Below are 21999 nucleotides of genomic sequence, written 5' to 3' on the forward strand. Positions count from 1 at the left end.
TGTTCCCATTTTTTACCTATTAGAATGGAAATATAAATGATGAAGGTGTGGGAAAATAGGTAATTTTCATACATTGTTAATGGAAATATAAATTAGTACAACCTTTTCAGAGTACAAATTGGCCATATCTATTAAAATTTAAGATAACAGCATATCTCTTGACTTGGCAAAGAAAATTTTCCTCACACGTGCATTCACGCAATGCAGCTCCCTTCCTTCAGTGTACATGGACATTGTCATGTGAACTGAAATAGTCATTTTGTAACCATAGAGACAACCTGAGGGCAACACAAGCACAATGAGGAGGCAGAATAAAGAAATGGAAAGAACCAAAGTCTTCATTGATATTTTTAAGCTACTGGTCATACTGTACCTGAGTTGCCCTACCTCTGGACTTACATGTATGTGTATAGTGTGTGTATACATACATATATCATGTATGTTCATTGATATATATAACCAACTAGATTTAAATTTGAATGCTATTATTAAATATATCATAGCCTACGTAATTCCCTATTGTTGGAATATATGTTATTTCTAGTATTTTAAAATAATAAATAACATTGTTATTGTACTTAAATATTTGCATCTCTATGTTCTTTGGACAAATTTTTCTAAGTAAAACCATTATATAAAACTTTTAAGGATCTTGTTACATGTTAGAGGACAACTGGTCAGGTCATTTCTATTAACAATGTCGACAGTGTTCGTTTCTAATCATCCTCACTAAAAACATTAGCAATTAACGTAAAAAATGATGCATCTGTAGGTAAAAGGGTGATAATTTTAATTTACGTTTTTATTAGTAGTGAGATTGCTACTGTAATTTATTTAAAGGTTAAGTTTTTCTGGGAGTACTTATAATATCAGAATCAGGAAAAAATATCAGGTATTTAGTTTTAAGTTCAAGAGTCTAGGCTCAAGGTATCAGTGGCAGAGAGAGTTCAAATAGAGTCAAGAGGCTACTCTGGAGGTTACTCTTATGCCAGCCTCAGACATTGCTGTTATCATAACTTACAACCCCCAACCAAAACCATTCCTGCCAATCCTTCCTAAAGAATACCTAGGACATTAAATAAGATTCTACAAAGGTTCCATGCCCTAGGGTAACTTTCCAGAAACCTACAACCTCCAAATGGGTCCCTGGACCAAATAAATCCTGAAATGCAGCCAGCCTTTCCAGAACATCAGCTAATTCCTTCCCATATTATCATAATCCATATTATCAACAGCCCCTTCCAACAAGAAAAAGTTAGAATGACTATAGCCCAAATACCCCTGAAAGGTAAAAGAAAGGTCAAAGGTGATGGTGGAGTTATACAGAGAAGGTCAGATTTAACAAATGAGTATGAGTGTTGAATCAGTATATTGATATTTCTTTTAGTGTCCAGTACCTTAGAGCAGCTAGAAATAAAAATCTAAAATTGTGGAAACTCTGAAATCTGTTCTACCACTGATTGTTGCAGTATACTTTGAAATTTATTGCTTTTTTGTATATATGTTAATTTTCCAAAAATAGAAGGAAGAGTATGATAGAGAAGATAGGATTTAACAAATGAATGTGACTGCTGTATCAATGTATTGATATTTCTTTTGGTTTCCAGTATCTTGGAGCAGCTAGAAGAAAAAATGAAAAATTGTAGAACTATAACCCACACCAAACTTTAAAATCTGTTGTATAACTGCTTGTTAAAATGTTTGGAAATTTATTGCTTCTTTGTAAATATGTTATTTTTCACAATTAAAAAAAAAGTTAAAAAAATATATAGAGTCTAGGCTCAGGTATGAAATAGAGTTACTAAATACATTCAGTCAGCCAGAACCTATTCCTAGATCTTCTTGCATAAAGATCCCATGAGCTGATAATGGGAGAGAGATGGCTGGGAAGAGAAAAGCTTTGCACATTGGTGTGTTTTGGTGCCCTACCCAGTAGGACTCGGGGAGATGATAAACATCATAGAGCAGTTCACCATCACATCATGGAATTGGAACTAAAGAGTAGAAATGGTAATATGGTGTGAAAGGGCTTGAGCTTATATCTGAAGTCAGCTTTGCAAAAAGTAAAAATATATATTTTGCCCATCTGAGTTAATGATTAAAATATGGATCTGAAATATCCAATCTATCAAATACTTTTATATTTGTATTTTTATTTCTCCCATCATTATGTACCTGTTAGTTACTTAGCTGTATGTCTCACTGAGTCTCAATTTCCTCATTTTAAAAATGGAAATAATAATATCTATATGATGTGCTTTTCTTCTATAAATAAACACTCATACTTCTTATCCAAGATCATATGGATGGTTTATTCCTTGCCAAAGTGAATAGGATACATAAGGGCCAAGCATACCAACTAGGGTAATGCGCCAGATAAGTCTTTGTCAGCAGACCAAATTCCAGCTTGTAGCACAAATTCTGTCCTGAATGTCACTGCTCTCTTTGGCCAGTCCCAGAAATCTCTTTTTATTCACATGGGCAGGCACCGGGAATCGAACCTGTGTCTCCGGCATGACAGGCAGAAACTCTGCCTGCTGAGCCACCACAGCCCACTCCCCAGAAATCTTTGACCCAATGTCTGATCAAGCTGGGTGGGGCCTGCTGTCTATAGTCTGCCTACCTCTGTCAGCAAACAAGGGAGCTCGATTGGGCCTGCATTTGCAGAGCTGTTTCTTCTATGAGCAACCCACTTGGAGCACTTTGTTTTAATCAGGGGATGCACCCTGGCCTACATGAAGGTAGGAACCTAGCTGGTCCTGTATAATGTGCTTGGAATTCAGTCTGACTCTGAGCTGTAAGATACACTATAAGATACACGTCCTGGTAGATTCTAGATCTTGGAACAATGTTATTGGATACTAAGGGATATCCATGAGTAGGGAGGCCTATCCTCACCTATTCTTCTTTGCTATAATTTATACCTGCTGGTAGATATTGGCTCAGAACCCTAGATGACCTGTATAGTTCCTGGGTAGACTCCTTCATCTAGGGTGCAGGTGGCCCCATAATTCACTCTGTTACCTAAGTTGCATGAGGATTTGCAGCTTCTCAGAAAGATTTTTTTTTTCTTGGAACTTGAAGACAGGTTTTCCTCAATGAATACTGGATGGATTCCACTTAACAATTTGGATTTTCTCCCTTCACTTCAGTGTGCTGAGTAAATTGGTGCTTTTATGCTTGATTTCCACTTTCAGAATACTATCACAGCACTATCAGGATCTGATGTTATGATAGAGGCCGGCTTTCTTGTATTGACATGTTTTGTTTGGGGCCAGTTGAGAGGTAATGCCAAAATTCTGAGTTCCGTGGGAATAGAGCCAAGAGACGTTTGGCTTCTTAGTCAGAGTTAGTGTCCGTGGGAGCGGATCTGGGAAAGTCTTGTAGAGGATGCATGGCCAAAACCGCATAATTAAATTTTGTTTTGAATAGGGTCCTTCATAAGATGTTAAACACATACACACAATACTTGTAGGAAAAAAGTTTTAGTAGAATAATTTTGAGTAGTTAGGAAAACAAATTTAAGGGTTTTATTAGTGGGTTAATCTTTTTTACAGTTTTGGTTTAAATTTACCTTTAAGATTAATTGAATCAAATAAATGTTGACCCTTCTCTAAACTTTTCAACAGATCAGAATCTTAGAATAAGTTTTAGATCTCTGTAAGTTAATTCCAGTGATCAGATGTTTTGCCTACAGTGCATATGTAGAACTAATAAAAAATTTTTATTAAAGTAAATTATCTTTTTAAAAAGTAGTATATGTGTGCTTAATAAAATAAGTGGATCAGAAACAATATCATTATCCTGTTAAAAACTTTTCTTTCATGAAGTAATCCAAAAATGTAATTAGTGAAAACTAAGTATGCCTTTGCCTCATTGCCAAGCTATATATTTCTGTATCAGGAATATTTAGTGTAATGTCCAACTATAGCTGAAGTGACCTATTCACTTAATACAAGAATTAAGTTATTAGGGAGTTGTCTGTCTCTATTACGCATACATTTTATATCTGTCAGATAAAATGGGCAGCCTCATATGTAAAATCTTACATTCAAGAACTTCCTGTAGCATATGTGTCATTTGTTGGGATATTTTAATATATAATCCAGTAGAATATATTTAAATGTTCTCTAGTGTTTTAAATGGCAACAAAGATAATGCACTAAATCATGCGTGCTATGTAATATAAAAGTACTTATTTTCCAAAAGCTTCCCCTGCAAATTGTCATCTAGACATGAATGAACTAAATTTAGTACCTCTTACTCAGGAATGACCAAAATGAGTATAGTATACTTTGATATGTTTTGCAGTGTGTAAACTGGAACTGAATGACCATGCAAATGAAATTTCCATGCTATATGTCACATGGCTGGCAAGTCATGGCTTGCATGTCACCTTTTAGCCTTTGGTTAAATTTCTTAGTTATATTATATGACAGTATTCATGTGGTTTATTCTAAAAAGTGATTATTTAATATCATTAATGGATTTCTATCATGTCACATTTTTTTTTATACTTCCCAGAGCTTTCTTCTTTGGGTTATGTTTTTCTAGCCATCAAAATTCCCTTTGAAAAGTTAGGAAAATAAATTAAAGGGCTATTTATAACTTTTCCCTCATCCCAAATAGAACCTCTTCATGTTTTAAGCTTTGGTTTCCTATTCCCTATCCCTGCCCTGTCTCTTGGGAACCTGTAGACTAGATTCTGACTCTGAGTTTGCTTATTCTAATTATTTGATACCAGTGAAATCATACGTTTGTCCTTTTGTGTCTTACTTGTTTACTCAACATGATGTTTTCAAGGCTCATCCATATAAACACGTGTATCAGAATTTCATTCCTTTTTACAGCTGAATAATATTCCATTGTGTAGAGATACCACATTTTTAATAAGTACTACTGGAAGGAATGATAAAACTGAGTGTAACTTATTTGAATTTAGATTTCTATTCTTTATGCAATTAATATACAAATATGAATGCTGTGTTCCTTTGAGTCAGTTACTTAATTTCTTTTAGCGTCAGTTCCCTCTAAAAATAGGCATGTAATAATACCTAACTTACAGCATTATAAAGGTAAAATTGGATCACTGATGGGAAAATACTTGTGAGGCTTTTAATTGTTAGTAATTTATTGTTTTTACTATATATAATAATGTGATCATTCTAATCACACACTACCATAGGTTTCCCACTTAGGGAAGACAGTTCTCTAATAATCTAATTCTAGTAAAGTTTGAATACTTCAAACTTCACATACTATGGTTTGACATTACTGTGGCCTAGAAACTCTTTTTTTTTTTTTAGCTCTCCTGCATTTTGTCTTTGAAATCGTTCCACTCATTCTTTCCCACCATCCACTCACTCTACTCTAGCCTTCCAGAGTTTTAGTCTCAATTCTTGAACTAGTTCACCGTATGCCTTTGGGCAAGAGTTTCTTTAGACCCCAGTCAGTACTGTAGATGAAATCTTTCAAGGTTTTTTTGTAGCTCTTGGCTCCTGTGATGCTGACCCATTTCACTCTCACTGTGGATGTGTTTCTGCGTTGCTAATCACCTGTTCTCCATCCGCCTTCTCATTCGTACCGATGCTGTTCTCTCTCACTCAAGTAAAATGGAGCCACACAAACTTTTGGAATTCAGATAATGACATATAAAGAATAAACATTAAAAAACAGAATTTCAAAAAAAATAAAAAATACGTAATTTCACTCTTATATTAAGTGTTGGAAATAATTGTTGTAACCAGAGAAATGAAGCATATTAAATTGCTCTTGGTTCAAATACAGGCCCAGTCATTGAGATACTGCTTATCTGCTCAGTTCCTCGGAGTCCTCTTTTCACATTTCAATGTGGAAAAAGGGCTTGGCACAAATCTGGTCCTTCATAAGTATTAGCATCTCATGCTTTCTTAACTCTGACACCTAGATTCCCAGAACTTTGATAGTTTCTTGCTGGTTTGCTTTGACACATAAAAAGGATGGGAATTCATAATTTTAAATGCTTTTTATTCAGTTATCTAGATTAATCTACCACAGACTTGCCACTTGGTGACTTGATGATCTTTAAGAAACATAGGCTGTTTTGGTAAACAGTAAAGGTTTTAGACATGTTAAGAGAGCCAGATTGGTTTGATATTTGTTTTCCTTTTCCTAAACTCAAATTGTTTAATGACTAAAACTAATTATGGTTGGAAAGCAGGCCTTTGTAAATATATTTTATTTTGTATTCTTTTTTGTTTGCTTATTAGTTTATAAATATATTTTATTAATTCATAAATAATAATTTTTATCTTAAGAAGGAAAATACAGTATCCCTCCCAGGGGCTTGTAAACTAGAGTCTGCGATAAGATCTGTGGAATTTATGCAAAATTGTATTTTTTTTAGGTGAGATTGTCCCTAGTTTTCAACAGATTTCAAAGGGTCATTGACTCCCTAAAATTTGTTATGTGATGGTTCAAAGGACAAATAAGAAAGTTTTTTTGTTTTTGTTTTTGTTTTTTGCCTGGGCAGGCACTGGGAATCAAACCCAGGTCTTTGGCATGGCAGGCAAGAATTCTGCTACTACGCCTCCATCACCCGCCATAGTAAGTTTTTTTTTTTAATGGAATAATTGAACTCTTATTTAGTTACTATCAGAATGAAATTATTTGTCTTCTTTTTTAAAAAATATTTTTTATTATGAAATATAACATGTAAAACAATAAATTTAAAGGACACTGCAACAAGTTGTTACAGACTAGACCTCAGAGTTTGGTATGGGTTACTGTTTCACAATTTCAGGTTTTTCCTTCCAGCTGCTCCAAGACACTGGAGACTGAAAGGAATACCAATATTGAACCCCATGTTCAATTCCTGGAGCTTGCCCATGCCAAAAAAAAAAAAAAAGAAATATCAATATAATGATTCAGCAGTCATACTCATTTGTTAAACCCTGTCTTCTCTGTCATTCTTTGTTTCTTCCCCAAATCTTTAGAGGTATTTGGGCTCTGCCCTTTCTTACTTTTTCGTGTTGGAAAAGGGTGTCAATAATATGGTATAGGGAAATGTAAATAGCTAATGTGTGGTAGCTGATGTTCCTAGAGAAGTTGGCCTCTGGGTTTCAGGATTTATCTGACCTAGAAACCTATCTGGAGGTTGTAAGTTTCTGGAAAGTAATTTTTTTTAACGTTTTTTATAGTATAGCAGTATATATATATATACAAGCAAAGAAATAAAAAAGCAATAGTTTTCAAAAGCACTTTTCAACAAGCAAGTTACAGGACAGATCCCAGAGTTTATCATGGGCTACCATACATTCCTCTCATATTTTTCCTTCTAGCTGCTCCAGAATATAGGAGGCTAGAGGGCTTAAATATTTTTTATCATCACAATCAACTTTTTTCCTTCTTTTTTTGTGAAAAATAACATATATACAAAAAAGCTATAAATTTCAAAGCATAGCACCACACTTAGTTGTAGAACATATTTCAGAGATTAACACGGGTTACAGTTTCACAATTTTAAGTTTTTACTTCTAGCTGCTCTAAAATACTATATACTAAAAGGGATATCAATTTAATGATTCAGGATTCATATTCAGTTGTTAAATCTATCTTCTCTAACTCCACCATCATCTTTGCTCTTTCGATCCCTCTCTTTAAGGGTGTTTGGGCTATGACAATTTTTAAATTTTCAAATTGGAAGGGTCTGTCATTAATATGTGTAGGGAGGTGGAGCTATCTGATGTTCTGGAGAGGCTGGGCTAGGTTTCAGGACTTATCTGGTCCAGGCACACATCTGGAGATTGTAGGTTTCTGGAAAGTTACTCTAGTGCGTGGAATCTTATATATTGCCCCAGATGTTCTTTAGGATTGGTTGGAATGGTCCTAGTTGGGGGTTGGCAGGTTTGATAGGTAGCAAGGTCTAACTGAAGCTTACGTAAGAGCAACCTCCGTAGTAGCCTCTTGACTCTATTTGAACTCTCTCTGCCACCGATACTTTATTAATTACACTTCTTTTCCACCTTTTGGTCAGTGTGGAATTGTTGATCCTGGGGTGCAAGGCCTGGATTCATCCCTGGGAGTCATCTCCCACATCGCCAGGGAAACTTTCACCCTGGATGCATGTCCCATGTAGTGGGGAGGGCAATGATTTCACTTGCAGAGTTGGGCTTAGAGAGACTGATCTGGAAAGTAATCTTAGTATGTGAAACTTTTGTAGAATCTCAGCTAGCGCCCTGTGTGTTCTTTAGGTTAACTGGAAAGTTTTTGCTTGGGTTTTGCAAACGTGGTAATTAGCAGTATTTAAATAAAGCTTACCTAAGAGTAGCCTCCAGAATAGCCTTTTGACTCTATTTGAATTCTCCTAGCCTTTTGACTCTATTTGAACTCTCTTAACAAATTATTTTGTTACATTTCTTTTACCCCTTTTTGTCAGGAAGGCATTGTTGATCCCACAGTGCCAGGGTCAGGCTCATCCCTGGGAATCATGCCCCACGTTGCCAGGGAGACTTTTACCTGTGGATGCCCTTGTAGGGGGATTTCACTTGCAGAGTTGGGCTTAGAGAGAGAGGCCACATCTGAGCAACAAAAGAAGTTTCCTGCAAATAACTCTTAGGCATAACTAGAGGTAGGCTTAGCTTCTTCACTGCAGGAGTAAGTTTCACAAATGCAAGACCCCAGATCAACAGCTTGGCCTGTTGATTTGGGAGTCCCTAATATTTGGAATAATATCAGGGGTTTCCCCTGTGGAAAAGCTTAATAGTTCTATATTTTTTCTCCCACCCCTTTGGGGACATTGCCAATACTTTTTAATTAACTGACCAACATACTCTGGGTTGTATCTGGGTATTACCTTAAGCTATACAGAATTACAAGCCCTCATTTCCATTCTGGGCTCCATGTGTTTGGGTTATTTAAATGAGTTCTCCAGACAGGTTGTTAGATTATGTGCTATAGAAAATCTAGGTTTTGGGCAAAATAAACCTGTCTTCCTTTTCTCTCATATAATAGGTGAAGTTCTAAAATACAGACAATTCATCCTTACCCCTATATTCTGATTTACCTTAGTTCCAACCCATTCGGCTTCTTTCTTATCTCTAATTGAAGTCTGATCTCTTATCAGTTTCTTTAACAGTTGTTGTATGTAGCAATGCTGACTTTCAGAGCTGCAGAACTCCAACTCTGAGTCTTAGATACCACACAGGTAGCAAAGTTCCAGGGAGATTCCCGGTTATACATTTTAATACAGCATCTCAAAATCTAAAAATAACATTAACAGCTCCAGACTAAATGTATCTGCTATAAGAGCTTACAATCTAGGCCTCAATTTTCTTATATGAATTTTCTAAAAGCAGCCATACAACATTTATTCATTTGTTTCTGCTTATTTTGCACCATATATTGTCCCCAAGATTTATTCACCTTGTTGCATGTCTCATAACTTCTTTCCTTTCTGTAGCCACACAGTGTATATACACCACAGTTTGCCATTCTACTTCTCAGTCAATGTATCCTTCAGCCATCTCCATCTATTAGGCATCATGTATAATGTCCAAAGTCAACAATCCATGTCTCACATTATCCTCACTTAGTTGTATAATCATCAACAGTCCCATTTTTAGACCATTTTCATTAGTCCAAGGAGAAAAATAACAGATAAACACACCCTTACCAAATAATTCAAACTGCCCCTTAACTCCTGTCTTCCTCCCACTAATTATTTACCCCTGGTATTGCTGTGGTACTGTTGTTGTCTTCCTGTTAAATATAGACCATAGCATGCAATAGTAGTTTTCCCCCATACCCCTCTGTTATTGACTCTTTGTACGAGATTCATACCTTTGAAGTAGTTCATGCAAGAACTTATTCTTATTTGTATTGTTAATCATTTGTACACATGGCTCTATACATCCCCTTTCATCGTGTTCGCCTTCAATATGGCAATATTACTTACAGACCCACTAATGAACTGCCCTCACTTCTATCCATTCCCTTACATTTAAGTTCAACCTCATTTGCTATCCATTCACCCATATCTAGCTTCTGTGTATCTCTAGGTCCCCTCTATTTTATATTATAAGTTTACCTTTACCTACATCACAATGATGAAATCATACAGTATCTATCTTTCTTTGTCTGGCTTTATTTCATTCAGTATTATGTACTCAAATTTCAGCTGTGCAGTCATATGCTTCAGTACCTCATTTTAACTTACTGCTGCATAATATTCCTTCATATATGTACACCACATTTTGCTTATCCACTCATCGGTTGATGGACACTTACTTGCCTTGTTATTTTAAGAGAAAAAATTCTATACAAAAAAACCCAACAAGTTGTATTCAAAAAGAAACTATAGAGTTTGAAAGGTTTCTTTTTGTGTTTTTTTTGTTTGTTTTTTGTCTGTCTGTTTTAGCTTGTATGGTCTTTGTGAAAAGTATGGGAAATCTTGCAAAGCTTCAGAAAATTAAAATTGATACATCACATTGGACTTTTCATGATGCTTTCTGAAAATCCCAGGGGCTAGTATTATGTATCACAAGTGAATGTTCTTGGGGTGCTAAAATTGAAAATGATGTGCCCTTAGACAAACTGGCAGAGTACCCTTGCCATTTCTAGGACATAGGTAAAATAGTGAAAGAACTACATAGGTCCTATTACAAGAGAATTTAATCCTGATGCTTCTTTTCATGGTCATATGGATTTCAAGAGGAGGTTACCCACATGTTGAGGTTGTCACTCTGTCCTTGAGACCCCATGGTAAGGAGGAATATAGAGATTGAGGATCCTATGACTCGGTCCTTGGAAACTGATGGTGTCCTTTTCTGTAGCTTCTACCATAGAGGTCAAGGTCCCTAGTAATGTGTACTTCGAAGCCTAAAATATGTAATGGGCCTGCTGACCCAGATTTCTGAGCTGTGTATATCCATGGCCACAGAAGTAGGCTCTAGTGTGAGAAACTAAAAGGAGCCTCACACCATTACCAGAGTTGGCTCCTTGTCTCACAGGGGCAACCCCCTTAGAGCCTCAGTCTTACCAGTGTTAAATATGTCAGTATTAAGTTTAGAAAAATTGCTATACTTTGCTTGCATGAATGGAAATTTCTGTAATATCATCAATAGTTAAATATTAAATTTATGAATATTATTAATTACTTATTTAGAAATCATGACACCACAAATGATGAAAATTGATGCCCCCAAAGCTCACATAAATATGCCAATATCATTAAGTGTTGGGAAAAAAAAAGATGTAGCTTCCCTGTGTCCCTGTGGCTTCAGTAGGATTTGTAACTCTAGGACCATATACCCTTGCCAACTGCAATGCATTTGGAAAATGAACCTATAAAAACATATAAATAGTTTTCAGGTCAAGATAAGGAGAAACAAAACGTGACAAATCCTTGCTTTTGTATGTGTAAGGCAACTTGACCAGGACTAACTTCAGCAGAAATTTCACTCATGAGAACTAGAGCAGCAGACCTAAAATTCCTAAATCAAATTTTTGTGCTAAACCATTAGCCGTTTATAATAAAGTAAAAATCAGAAATCCAAGATTAATTATATCATAAAACTATTATGTCTTTCAAAAAGGTGAAAATACAGTGTCATTTATGTTATGTTCTACACATAAGATGTAAGAAATAATCTCAGTCATAAGCATATGAATTTGATTAACAAATCCTAATTTACAAATAGAAGTACTATATGCAGAAATACATTCATTAGCAAATTATAAGATAAAATTAGCAATTCTGGTTGAAATATCATCAGTTTATTCTGCATTTGAAATAAGGAGTTAAATCATTTTGGTATGCTTAATAATATTTATAAAATTATGGAACGTTGAGATTTGAATACAATGACAGTAAACTATTGAAATTTCACATTCATATTATACAGCCATCATGACCCAAAAGTGAATGTTAATAATGTAAAAAAAATATAAAATGATTGTAATGTAACCATCTAACCATTAACATAGGGATTTTAAACATATTTAACATCTTTAATCTGCTAATTTTCTCTGAAATATAAGCAGTTGCTTTTCTGTGATACATGGCATGTCTGTGTACCTTAATATTTAATTTGAAATGTCCTTAGTGTAAAAATATACTAAAGCAAATAAAAAAGGAGACACTTATTTACAAAACAATATTGTATACACATTATATAAATGCATTTGCTTCAAAGTCTTTTATACAATATTGATAGAATCACGCATTTCCATTATTTTATCATAAAAGCTGCAGTGCTGCAAAGACAGAATATAATTTTGAAATTTTGTGAAAATGAATACTTTTGGCTGCCTTTTAACATAATGCAGTTTACCTAAGTATGCTACAGAATTGAAACCTGACCTCTAGAAAAATTATTTTTTCATTAAAGAAAATCTATTTCCTATTTGAAGGTATATAAAAATACACCTGAGGAAAGGAGAAACAGTATTTTACTGAATATTTTTATTTTATTAACCTGATAACATTAGTTTTTCAGCCTGTTGTTTTAGCACCATTGGCATGGATTGTTAATGTATTGTACCAATCAAATAGGAATGGCAACTTGCATATTGTACACCACCCCTATCTTTGTAGAATTTCATCTTACCAAGTATGCTGTCATACAATAAAGACACCATATATTTAAGGATGATTCAAATGATGGTATATAACAATTTTTCAATTTACCAATACTATGTATAGATTTTTCTGTAAATATTAAGTGAAACTCTGAAGAAATAGACTTTAAAGCATACTCCTTTAACTCACCAGAGAGCAAGAAGAACTGCTTTCATTTTCTTGTATATGTTGTAATATATATCATCATAAGTGTAATTTGATTTCCTTCTAGTTAAAAAACTCTGGAAATCATAAAACCTCTTACTGCATGATTTATTTTGATGGTTAAATGCCAACCATTGCATATATTCTCTTTTTTAGTTCATATACTGTAGCTTGTGCTTAAGTGGCTGTAGCATACTCTAGGCCTATAGCCTGTGGTACAATTTCACAGCTTCATAATTATTGAGGGGAGGCCTTCCATGGTTTAGGAAGTTATGAACCTAATGTAAATCTCATGAGCACCCGCAGCGGTCTACTACCATGGCTGGAATTTTCCCATATATTATTTGTTCTTTGCCATTAAAATATAGCATATTAATTGGAGACATCTTGGTAGGAGTACAGCAAGGGCCTGCAGAACCTCTAGGGTTTGCTTGGTGTACCAGATGAGTGTGAGGATATTTTTGTAAAAACACAAATTCACACTCTCCAGAGCAGTAATTAGCCTTGTATCTCTTGGGTGCAATAATCCAGTCCCATCCAAAAGCTTCAAAATCCACAGTTAGAGGGTAACGACAGCATCGGGATTCTGTTGAGTGTTCATCACAGTCAAGACCAAAATCTCTTCTGGATCTTTTAGGTGTGTCGGTTACTTTGACCTCTAAAAAGGGATTCTGTATGAAAAGGAAAGAACAATCAGTACTCTTATTAACAGACCCTGACACACTTTCCTACCTCAAGACAGGAAGTTATCAAAGAAAAAACTAATCATTTTGCTTCTTCCACATTTATTTTTAAAAAGCACAGCATGAAGGAACTTTAATTTATACTGGCTTCCTTCTCCTCCTACAGCTTAGAAGGATGTGGTAGCAGTACAGATTCTCCCGAGGTTGAATCTATGTCTTTTTCATTTTGTGTTTGACTGCCTGGCACATAATAGATGCTCTAAAAATATTTATGGGAGGAAAGGGAGTGAGGGGAGAAGGGTTGAGCAGAGAAGAGAGAGGGAGGAAAGGAGGAAGAAAGAGAAGAAGGGTTGGGGAAGGAGGGAAGAGAGTGGTTATTTCCTTCTCTTCAGACTTGAAGTTGGTTAATATGTAGATATCTGGTGATTCCTGGAGGAATAAGTATAATCCTCCAGTCTCCATTCCCTAGATCTTTCCTCAGAAAAGCTTGGATCTCGGAGCTAGAGCAGAATAAGCTATCCCAGCGCTGAAGGAAACGCAGTAGGAAAAAGGGAGGCGTGGGGATGGGGGTGGTGCGTGTACTGGGGTTGGAGGGAGAGACCCTAAGACAGGAAAAATGGACCCAGAAGATAACAAGGATGTTTTCTTTATTCTTTCACAGAAGAATGTTTCAGTTCATATATTTAAACAATAACCTGCTAACCCTGTCCCTGTCCCAATCTTTTCATGCATTTTGAGACTTTGTTTACTTTTTATATGGAAACATCTGAAGAAGGTATCATATTAACCACCTGCTTAATAATAATTAAAAGATTGGTCACATTATCAACTTTGATCATCAAAATGTTGACCTATAAAAGAACATTTTCTTAAGTAATGGTAATTTTTATCCTAGACAACAATTAAAATAGGCCCAGGAGCTACTGTTATTTAGATTGTCAAAAAGAGTAATAATAAAACTGGGAGTCAATAAAATCTTATATAGCACATTCAAAGAATAATTGATGACTTGGAAAATTGTATGATCTTTTAAGAGTAAGATTTATTACCGATTATATACTTTTCATAACCCTTGACCATGTCAAGATTTAAAAACTAACATGTTAATTGTTTGCAAGTATAATCTGGTGTTACAAATTATGTCAATAGATGGAAGTAGAAAAATATGGTCCCGTTAAATAAGTTTTTGAGGTAGGAGTAAACAGAACGCTAGATAAGTCTGAAGAGTGTGTAACACTAACTTTATACTAGGTTTTAGAATAGGTCTTATTAATTTTTATAACAGGTAAGTTTTGTCATCTGCTTGGCCTGATATCAAATTAATTGGCATTCTCTAATAAACTCTTGCATAAGAATGCAAAGGCAGCTGAGAAATTAGCTAGGTGACAAAGGTTAACTTGCCTGGAAATTAAAATTTTATTAGGAGTAATTCACCCAGTAATATAAATATGCAGCCTTAAAATAATGAATATATGCAACATGAAGGACCCTAATTATTATTTATCTAATAAAATAAAAGCCTATAAATAAAAATGTTTTGCTTTAATTGTAATTTTTAAAGTTTGTTTTTTCTACTTTACACTAAGCCAAAACAAATTTCAACAGATTTGGCACCCTTCTGGGGAAAAGAGAAAAAAGGCATTTTGATGTGTTTGAAATTTACTAGACTTCACTATGAAGAGTTCATGTTTTTATCCATATAATCATATATTAGTGAAGAGTACATTTCATTCCCAAGCCAAAAGAACTCCTCAAGAAGAAAAGGGCTATGGGTGTGTGTGTGTGTGTGTGTGTGTGTGTGTGTACACACACAAACATACATATATTTTTTCCTTCTCACACAAGGGAGTGTTTCACAGAATATGAAATTGGATACCTACTTTTTTTGGGTACAGAGCCACCATTGGGGTGACATACCTTCGTCTGGCTTATAAGCATAGGAAATTGATACTTATTTTCCAGTATTATTCATTCACATTATGAATAAAAATATAACAAGGCTAGTAGAATGTTATTCTCAGTTATCACTTACCAGTCCATCTTCTTCCGGTCCTGGGAAGGTTACAGCAAGATCATGACCATTCTCATCTAAAGCTTTGATTTCAATGCCTAAGTTGGATTCAGGTTGTTTGAGCCAATTTTGCAACACTGTCTTCACATCTATGCTCTGCCAAATACCAGCGCCGGGGCTCATGTCAAGTTTCAGAGATCGGATTCCAGTATACCTTGTACCGTCTTTCATGGGTTTGATGAGTCTCAGGATTTGCACAAACACTGTTGTAGGAATCTTGACAGGTCTCAGATATATCCATAGTTGGGCCTTTACTACTTTATTGTATTGTATTTTAGAGCTAAATTTAAAGAAGCAACATTTGGGTTTCCCTTCTTCTTGCACTAGGAGATCAGCTGTAAATGAATAAAAAAAGGAAAGAGTTATTGAAATTATTTCCCATAAAAACTACCAAAGCCCCTCCATATTAATTGGTGACCCTGTTTTCCCCCATCGGAATTATGTATGTGTAAATAGTCCTTTAAAATTAAATACTATGTAGAACTTCATTCATAACTCTAGAAAAATATCAAAGAAATCATTCTGGCTTTTCAGAATTTTTTAGATACACGTTTTTTCAGTTACTTATGAGGAATCTACTCCCTTTCCAGAAAACTGTGGACTAAGGGATATTCTATAAAGGAATGAACAGTGGATGAAATTCTGAAATGATGATGAATAGAGAGAACAAGAGACACTGTGGAGGAACATCCACTTAGAATTCTTTGGGAATCTGAGTAGTTACACTTACTGAGCAGCTGTACCAATCAGTCTGGAAGAAGGAACCCTTCCCCCAGGCCTGAATTACCTGGGGACAAGACACACTGTGCAACTTACTGAGCCTCGGGAATTAGTAGAAAATATAGTACACCAATTATGTTTTGACTCTGGAATAGTCTTTTAAAAGAGCAAAACTAAGCAGGTAATTATTGCAAAAATGTAGATGCTTTATTCAGGATATTTCAAAAGTTGGAAAGTATTGTCTTTAGGGCCAGGATGTCATTGTAAGCACAGGCACTAGCAATTTCTCTTTTTTGGATTTCCAAAACTGTCTGTAAATAAGGTAAATCTACTTCAGGACTTTTTAATTACAGACTCTTAAAGGAAAAGTATTTGTTGCATTGTGACCTGACTACTTAATAAGGAAAACAATATTTTGAAACTGTTTTGAGCCTTCAGTTTAAAATGTATAAAGCACTGTGTAAAGCAAGATCACAGACACATGGCACAAAATTTCTGTGGTGAGGTGCCTACCTCCCTTTCCTTGAGAAAGTTTTCTTTGAGCTGTATGCAAAAGGAATGGATTTGAAATATATATATGTATTTCCAGGTAGTAGTCTTTCCCACCATGAAGAATAAAAAAGTAATTTAGAAGGTTAGCAAGCAGTGTGCCTGCCTGGAAATATACAGACCGGGTAGTCTCAATAACACCCCCATGGTCAAGGTACACGTAGGACTTCATGACCCATAATCTACCCGATTAAAATTTTATTTCTCAGGCATTTTCTGATAATTAGCTCATGATTACCATTATGCTATGCTTACTTCACTGTTACTTTTATGGACACGTTAAAATCTTTGCAATATTTTTTTCATCTACTTCAGTGTAAGCTTTCAAAATTAAATATTTTAATTTGAAAGAACATAACACTATAAGAGAGAGTTTTGAATAATTGATGTCACTCTAGGTGTTTAATAATGCTCAATAGGTTGAAACATGGAGCAATTTTCTTCCTTTTTCTATTAGTCAAAAAACTTATAATGCAAATTTCAGGCAACCAAATGCAATTATAAAACTTCATGAAATTTGTAAATATTGCTTGTAGTATCTCCCAGTCATGTTATTGGTGCTTTTTAGATGTGAAAGCATATTCATGTTATATTTGTCATATTAAACTAAGTTAAAGTAATGCTTACAAGCATTTTATTTTTTAGCTTTCTAGCTCTATTTGGAAACAAATAATGCAGCAGATTTCAGCCTTATTATATATTTCTTATGAAATTTTGAAAAAGAAAAACTCTTTTCCTTCCTACTTACATACACGCCAACAGCTTGTTAAAAGAACCTGAAAATAGATCTGTTCTCATAAACACTAGAACAACAGTCAGCAGAATTGTTGATATACACTAATAGGATTACTTACACTCTGTAGGCATAGTAATAATTGTTTCCGTCGTAACGTGATAATCATCATCTTCCAAAGAACCATCACTGCTGTCATCTCTCTGGACATCATACTGATCAATTAGTTCCCGGAGTGGGGGAGCTTTGGGTAGAAGTTGTCTTATAGCATCTTTGCTTATGTTAGGAGCAGTTTCCAGGCGAAGTTTACTGAGGATTTGAATTTTTATGGCTTCTATTCTTGAAGATTTAGTGTTTTGCCTCCAAGTACATGCATTACACAGCCCCTCTTTTTCCACATTTTCTTTTTGCTCGCTGCTCTCATTTAGATCCACCGGACCAGCAACAATCAGCATAAACAGGTAAATATAAACATAGATTTGCAGTTTTTGCATGATTTTAAAATCAATACAGTCTTTTCCCTCGTTCTCCTTTCTTGCTTTTGCTTTTCTTTTGCTTTTGAATAATGCCAAACAAAATCTTAATGCATGTACAGTCTGAGAGACAACTTGCCACACCAGTGAATCTTTTATACTGTATTCCAAGTGGCTTTTTATATTCCAACTTTGATGAGACAAGTGTCGTCAGGATCTATGATTGGCTCTTGCTCCACAATGAATCTCGCTGTCAGAGGTTAAAACCCTGTCTGTCACAAGTCACCAAACAGTATTTTGTTACAGGCAAGGGTGAACTGATTCATTTGACTTCTTCATAAAAGAAATAAATCTGCAAATAATGAAAGATATATTTGGCATTTAAAAACTTAGTCTATGTTAAAAATAATATAAACCATACTTTAATTAATCTTTACATATAAAACTCTTAAATTATAATTTAAATAAGTACATTTTAATTTACACTTCATACTTAAAATATGAAATGTTAGTCTCTCAAAAATTGAAATGATTTTATTTTATTTAGGCAAGCATTTGAAGTATTATTTTTGTATTAAATTATTTGTTGTCATAATTTTTTAGTGCTATATAATTACAGAAATATAAATTTAAATGACATGATTGAAAAGTTAATTTGTGATACGAATAAAAAATTTTCAACTATAATTTGAGAAATATGTTTTCCTGACTAAATCATAGTATATGTTTAAAATCACTTTTTATTATAATGTTTTATTTTACATGGAATTATTTGTTAATAATTTAATGTCTTACTAATATGAAAATTGTTCAGTTTTGATTGATTATTATGTTCTTTCTTATGCTGAAGATACAAATTAATATCATTTAGAAGTTTTTTTCATTGTTTTGTTTCTAAGTAGATAATGTCAGCTAGTGGAAAAAGCTTTAAACTTAGGATAAAAAAGACATGACTTTTGACTGGCAAAGTAGCACTTATTACAGTTTGTGTAAAATTTCCAATGCTAAAAATAAAAAGTAAAATATCTGTTCTCTATAAATATAATAACAGAATACTATGAGCACATAAAAGATAAAGAACACCATAATTGAGAGGTGCCAAAATTTTTTTATTGTTTCCCCAATATACTGTGATAAGTTTGTACCCCTTTGCCAATTTCTCATTTTGACCAGAGGGCAGACACCTGGCAGGGATTTGGGGCAGGGTCTGGGAGCAGAGAATAGAGCTTTTTGTTCTCCAAATGTAACTGGCCTCTGTAGGGATCAAACTCTCAACCTCAGCTTTGGGAGCCACAAGATCTAATCAAATGAACTATTAAAGATCTAAACAAACAGCCAACAAGAAAGAGAAACTGTTTCCAGGCCAAAGGAGATTTCTTTTCCCTGTTCCTTTTTGGGAAACTAAGGACTCCTTCAAGGATTAGTCCTTTTCTTTTTTTTTTTTCCAAGAGAATGCACTGGCTCATATCAAATATTTATTTTTTTAGGTCACTACCACTGTTGCACATTGTACACTAATTTACTGCCTCAGTGCACTAAAATGCAACTCAGTAGCCTGAAAAGTTAATGCATTTTCATCATATTCTTAAGAGGTATCTACATCTCTTGAGAAAAAATGGCCTTACATAATGCATTGGATTTGCCCATCGTTAAAGATTAAGGAAAACCAGACACAAACCAGATGCCCTGAAAAATTTCAGAGATACTTTTTGTTGGGGGCAACATATATCAGACTTAAAAAGTTTTGTTGTTTGGTAATTCGTTTTTCAATGTATGCTCTTTGAAATGTTATCATCTTTGTAACATACGCTTCTATACAATTCTGAGTAGGTTCATGTGTTTTGTTTTTACCTGCTTTGAATTTCATAGCAGTTAAGAACTCAGGCTTTGGAGTTAGAAGGTCTGGGTGCAACTCTTAATGTTGCCACTTTCTAACTATGTGATCATGGGTGAAATACTTAACTTCTTTATCCTTCAATTTTCTCATAGAAGTTTTGGGGGATGTAATTTAATGGAGCATGTAAATTGTTGAATATAGCAACTGACATATAGTAGTAAGTAATCAATAACTGGTCCTTGAGTGCTTGGTCTTTGTTTCATGTAGAAGTATTTGACAATATACTTAAAATTATTCTCCATGTGAACTAAAACTGCCTCAGGTTATAGCTGCCAGTTATCAATTCATATAGCCTAACTCTCTAGGCCTCGAAAGCAAGTAAAATTTTCTAAGGCAGTCCTGTTACAAGGCATGTTTAAGCTTCTCTTTATTCTCACTATATACCTGGAATAAAGAAAACCAGGGTTGTCGTGTTCACATATTCAATGGACTTCTCTAGAGATCAGTATTAAATGGGCCAAGAGGTACTTGAGATTTCAAGAACATTTATCCTCCCTTGAGTGGCAATGATTTCAACCTGCCTAAGACCCCAAAGCAGAACGCGACTCACCAAATAAAGAAATTTTTATTATGGTTTGACTGCTGGGGCCCAGCCTTGCCCTCTCTCTTATAAAGGAAATTCAACAGTGTGTCATTAGGTAGCAAAAAATTCCTTCTACTTGACTGGAAGAGATAGCTCTATCAACTTTTTGGCTTTGTGCTAGGTTAGCTGTCTTTAAAAATGATTTCCCAGGAGAGTGAGAATTTAAGTGGCCGATGCAGCATCTTGTAGGCCAATGCAGAACTTGTTTTTCTTTTCTCTCTCCTTCTTTGTTCTGGGTGAGATGCTATGGGCCTTACACTTTCTGTTACCATCAGTAAAGGGGCAAACTTTACTTGTCCATATTTGCTACAAATTCCGGGGTCGTTTTTGAAACAATTTTGAGGGCATAAAGCATATTTTCCAAATTATTTTTTCTTTTTACTCATTTCAGAGTCTTGAACTACTGAATACACTAACATGAAGATTTGTCAGAAGTTTAGTGATGCAGCAAAAAAAAGAAGGAGAGGAGACCAGGACTAAGAATAGGAACTGATCATGAAAAATTCAACTTTGTTGCAGGAAAAAACCCATTAAGTTGTATTTCACCTGCTTACTTGCCATGTCCTTATAATAAAAATTAAAAAAATATAAAAAATATAAAAAATATAAAAAAATATAAAAACGCTTTTTAAATATTTTTATTGAGAAATCTTCACACACATACAGTCCATACATAGTATACAATCAGTAGCTCACAATATCATCCAATAGTCTAGCACAATATTGAGTAACAGTGGTGACAGTAGGGCATCCTTGTCTTGTTCCCTATCTTAGAGTGAAAGCTTTCAGTCTTTCACCACTGAGAACAACGTTAGTGGTGGGATTTTCATTATGCTCTTTATCATGTTGAAAAGTTTCCTTCTATTCATGCCTTTTAACATGTTTTTTTTAAGGATGCTGGCTTTTGTCACATTTCTGAGTCAGTTGAGATGGTCAAATGTTTTTTTTCCCCTTTGATTTGTAAATGTGGTGTATTACATTAATTGATTTTCTTATATTGAACCATCTTTGCTTACCTGGGATAAAACCCAATTGACTATGGTATATAATTCTTTTATTGTGCGTTTGGAATCAATTTTCAAGTATTTCATTCATTTCTTATGAAATCTATATTCATAAGAGAAATTGGTCTATAAATTTCTTTTCTTATAGTATCTTTATCTGGCTTCAGTTTTAGGCTGATGTTGGCTTCATAGAATAAGTTAGGTAGTGTTCCTTCCAATTCAATTTTTTGGAAGAGTTTGAGCAGGATTGGTATTAATAGTTCTTGGAATGAATGGTAGAATTAATTTATGAAGCCATTTGGTCTTGGGCTTTTCTTTATTGGGAGGTTTTTGATGACCGATTCAATCTCTTTACTTTGTAATGTGTCTGTTGAGATCTTCCATTTTTTCTGGAGTCAATGTAGGTCATCCCTGTGTTTCTAGGAATTTCTCCATTTCATCTAATTTCTAATTTGTTGGCATATGGTTGTTTGTAGTATCCTCTTTATGATCCTTTTTGTTTCTACAGGTCAGTAGTAATGTG

The 21999-nt window shown here is 34.6% G+C and overlaps 1 protein-coding gene across 1 annotated transcript; it reads right to left on the reverse strand.

Annotated features, from left to right (window-relative positions):
- Nucleotides 1–11732: 11732 nt before the first annotated feature.
- Nucleotides 11733–18250, reverse strand: MSTN (myostatin). The gene is made up of 3 exons (XM_077151981.1): nt 17641–18250; nt 15479–15852; nt 11733–13434 (listed from the first exon to the last, which is right to left on the reverse strand). The coding sequence occupies exons 1-3, from the start codon at nt 18011–18013 to the stop codon at nt 13054–13056; spliced, it is 1128 nt and encodes a 375-aa protein (XP_077008096.1). The 5' UTR covers nt 18014–18250; the 3' UTR covers nt 11733–13053.
- Nucleotides 18251–21999: the final 3749 nt, after the last annotated feature.

This window comes from Tamandua tetradactyla, chromosome 3 (assembly GCF_023851605.1).
Source record: "Tamandua tetradactyla isolate mTamTet1 chromosome 3, mTamTet1.pri, whole genome shotgun sequence".
In the NCBI taxonomy this organism is placed as follows: domain Eukaryota; kingdom Metazoa; phylum Chordata; class Mammalia; order Pilosa; family Myrmecophagidae; genus Tamandua; species Tamandua tetradactyla.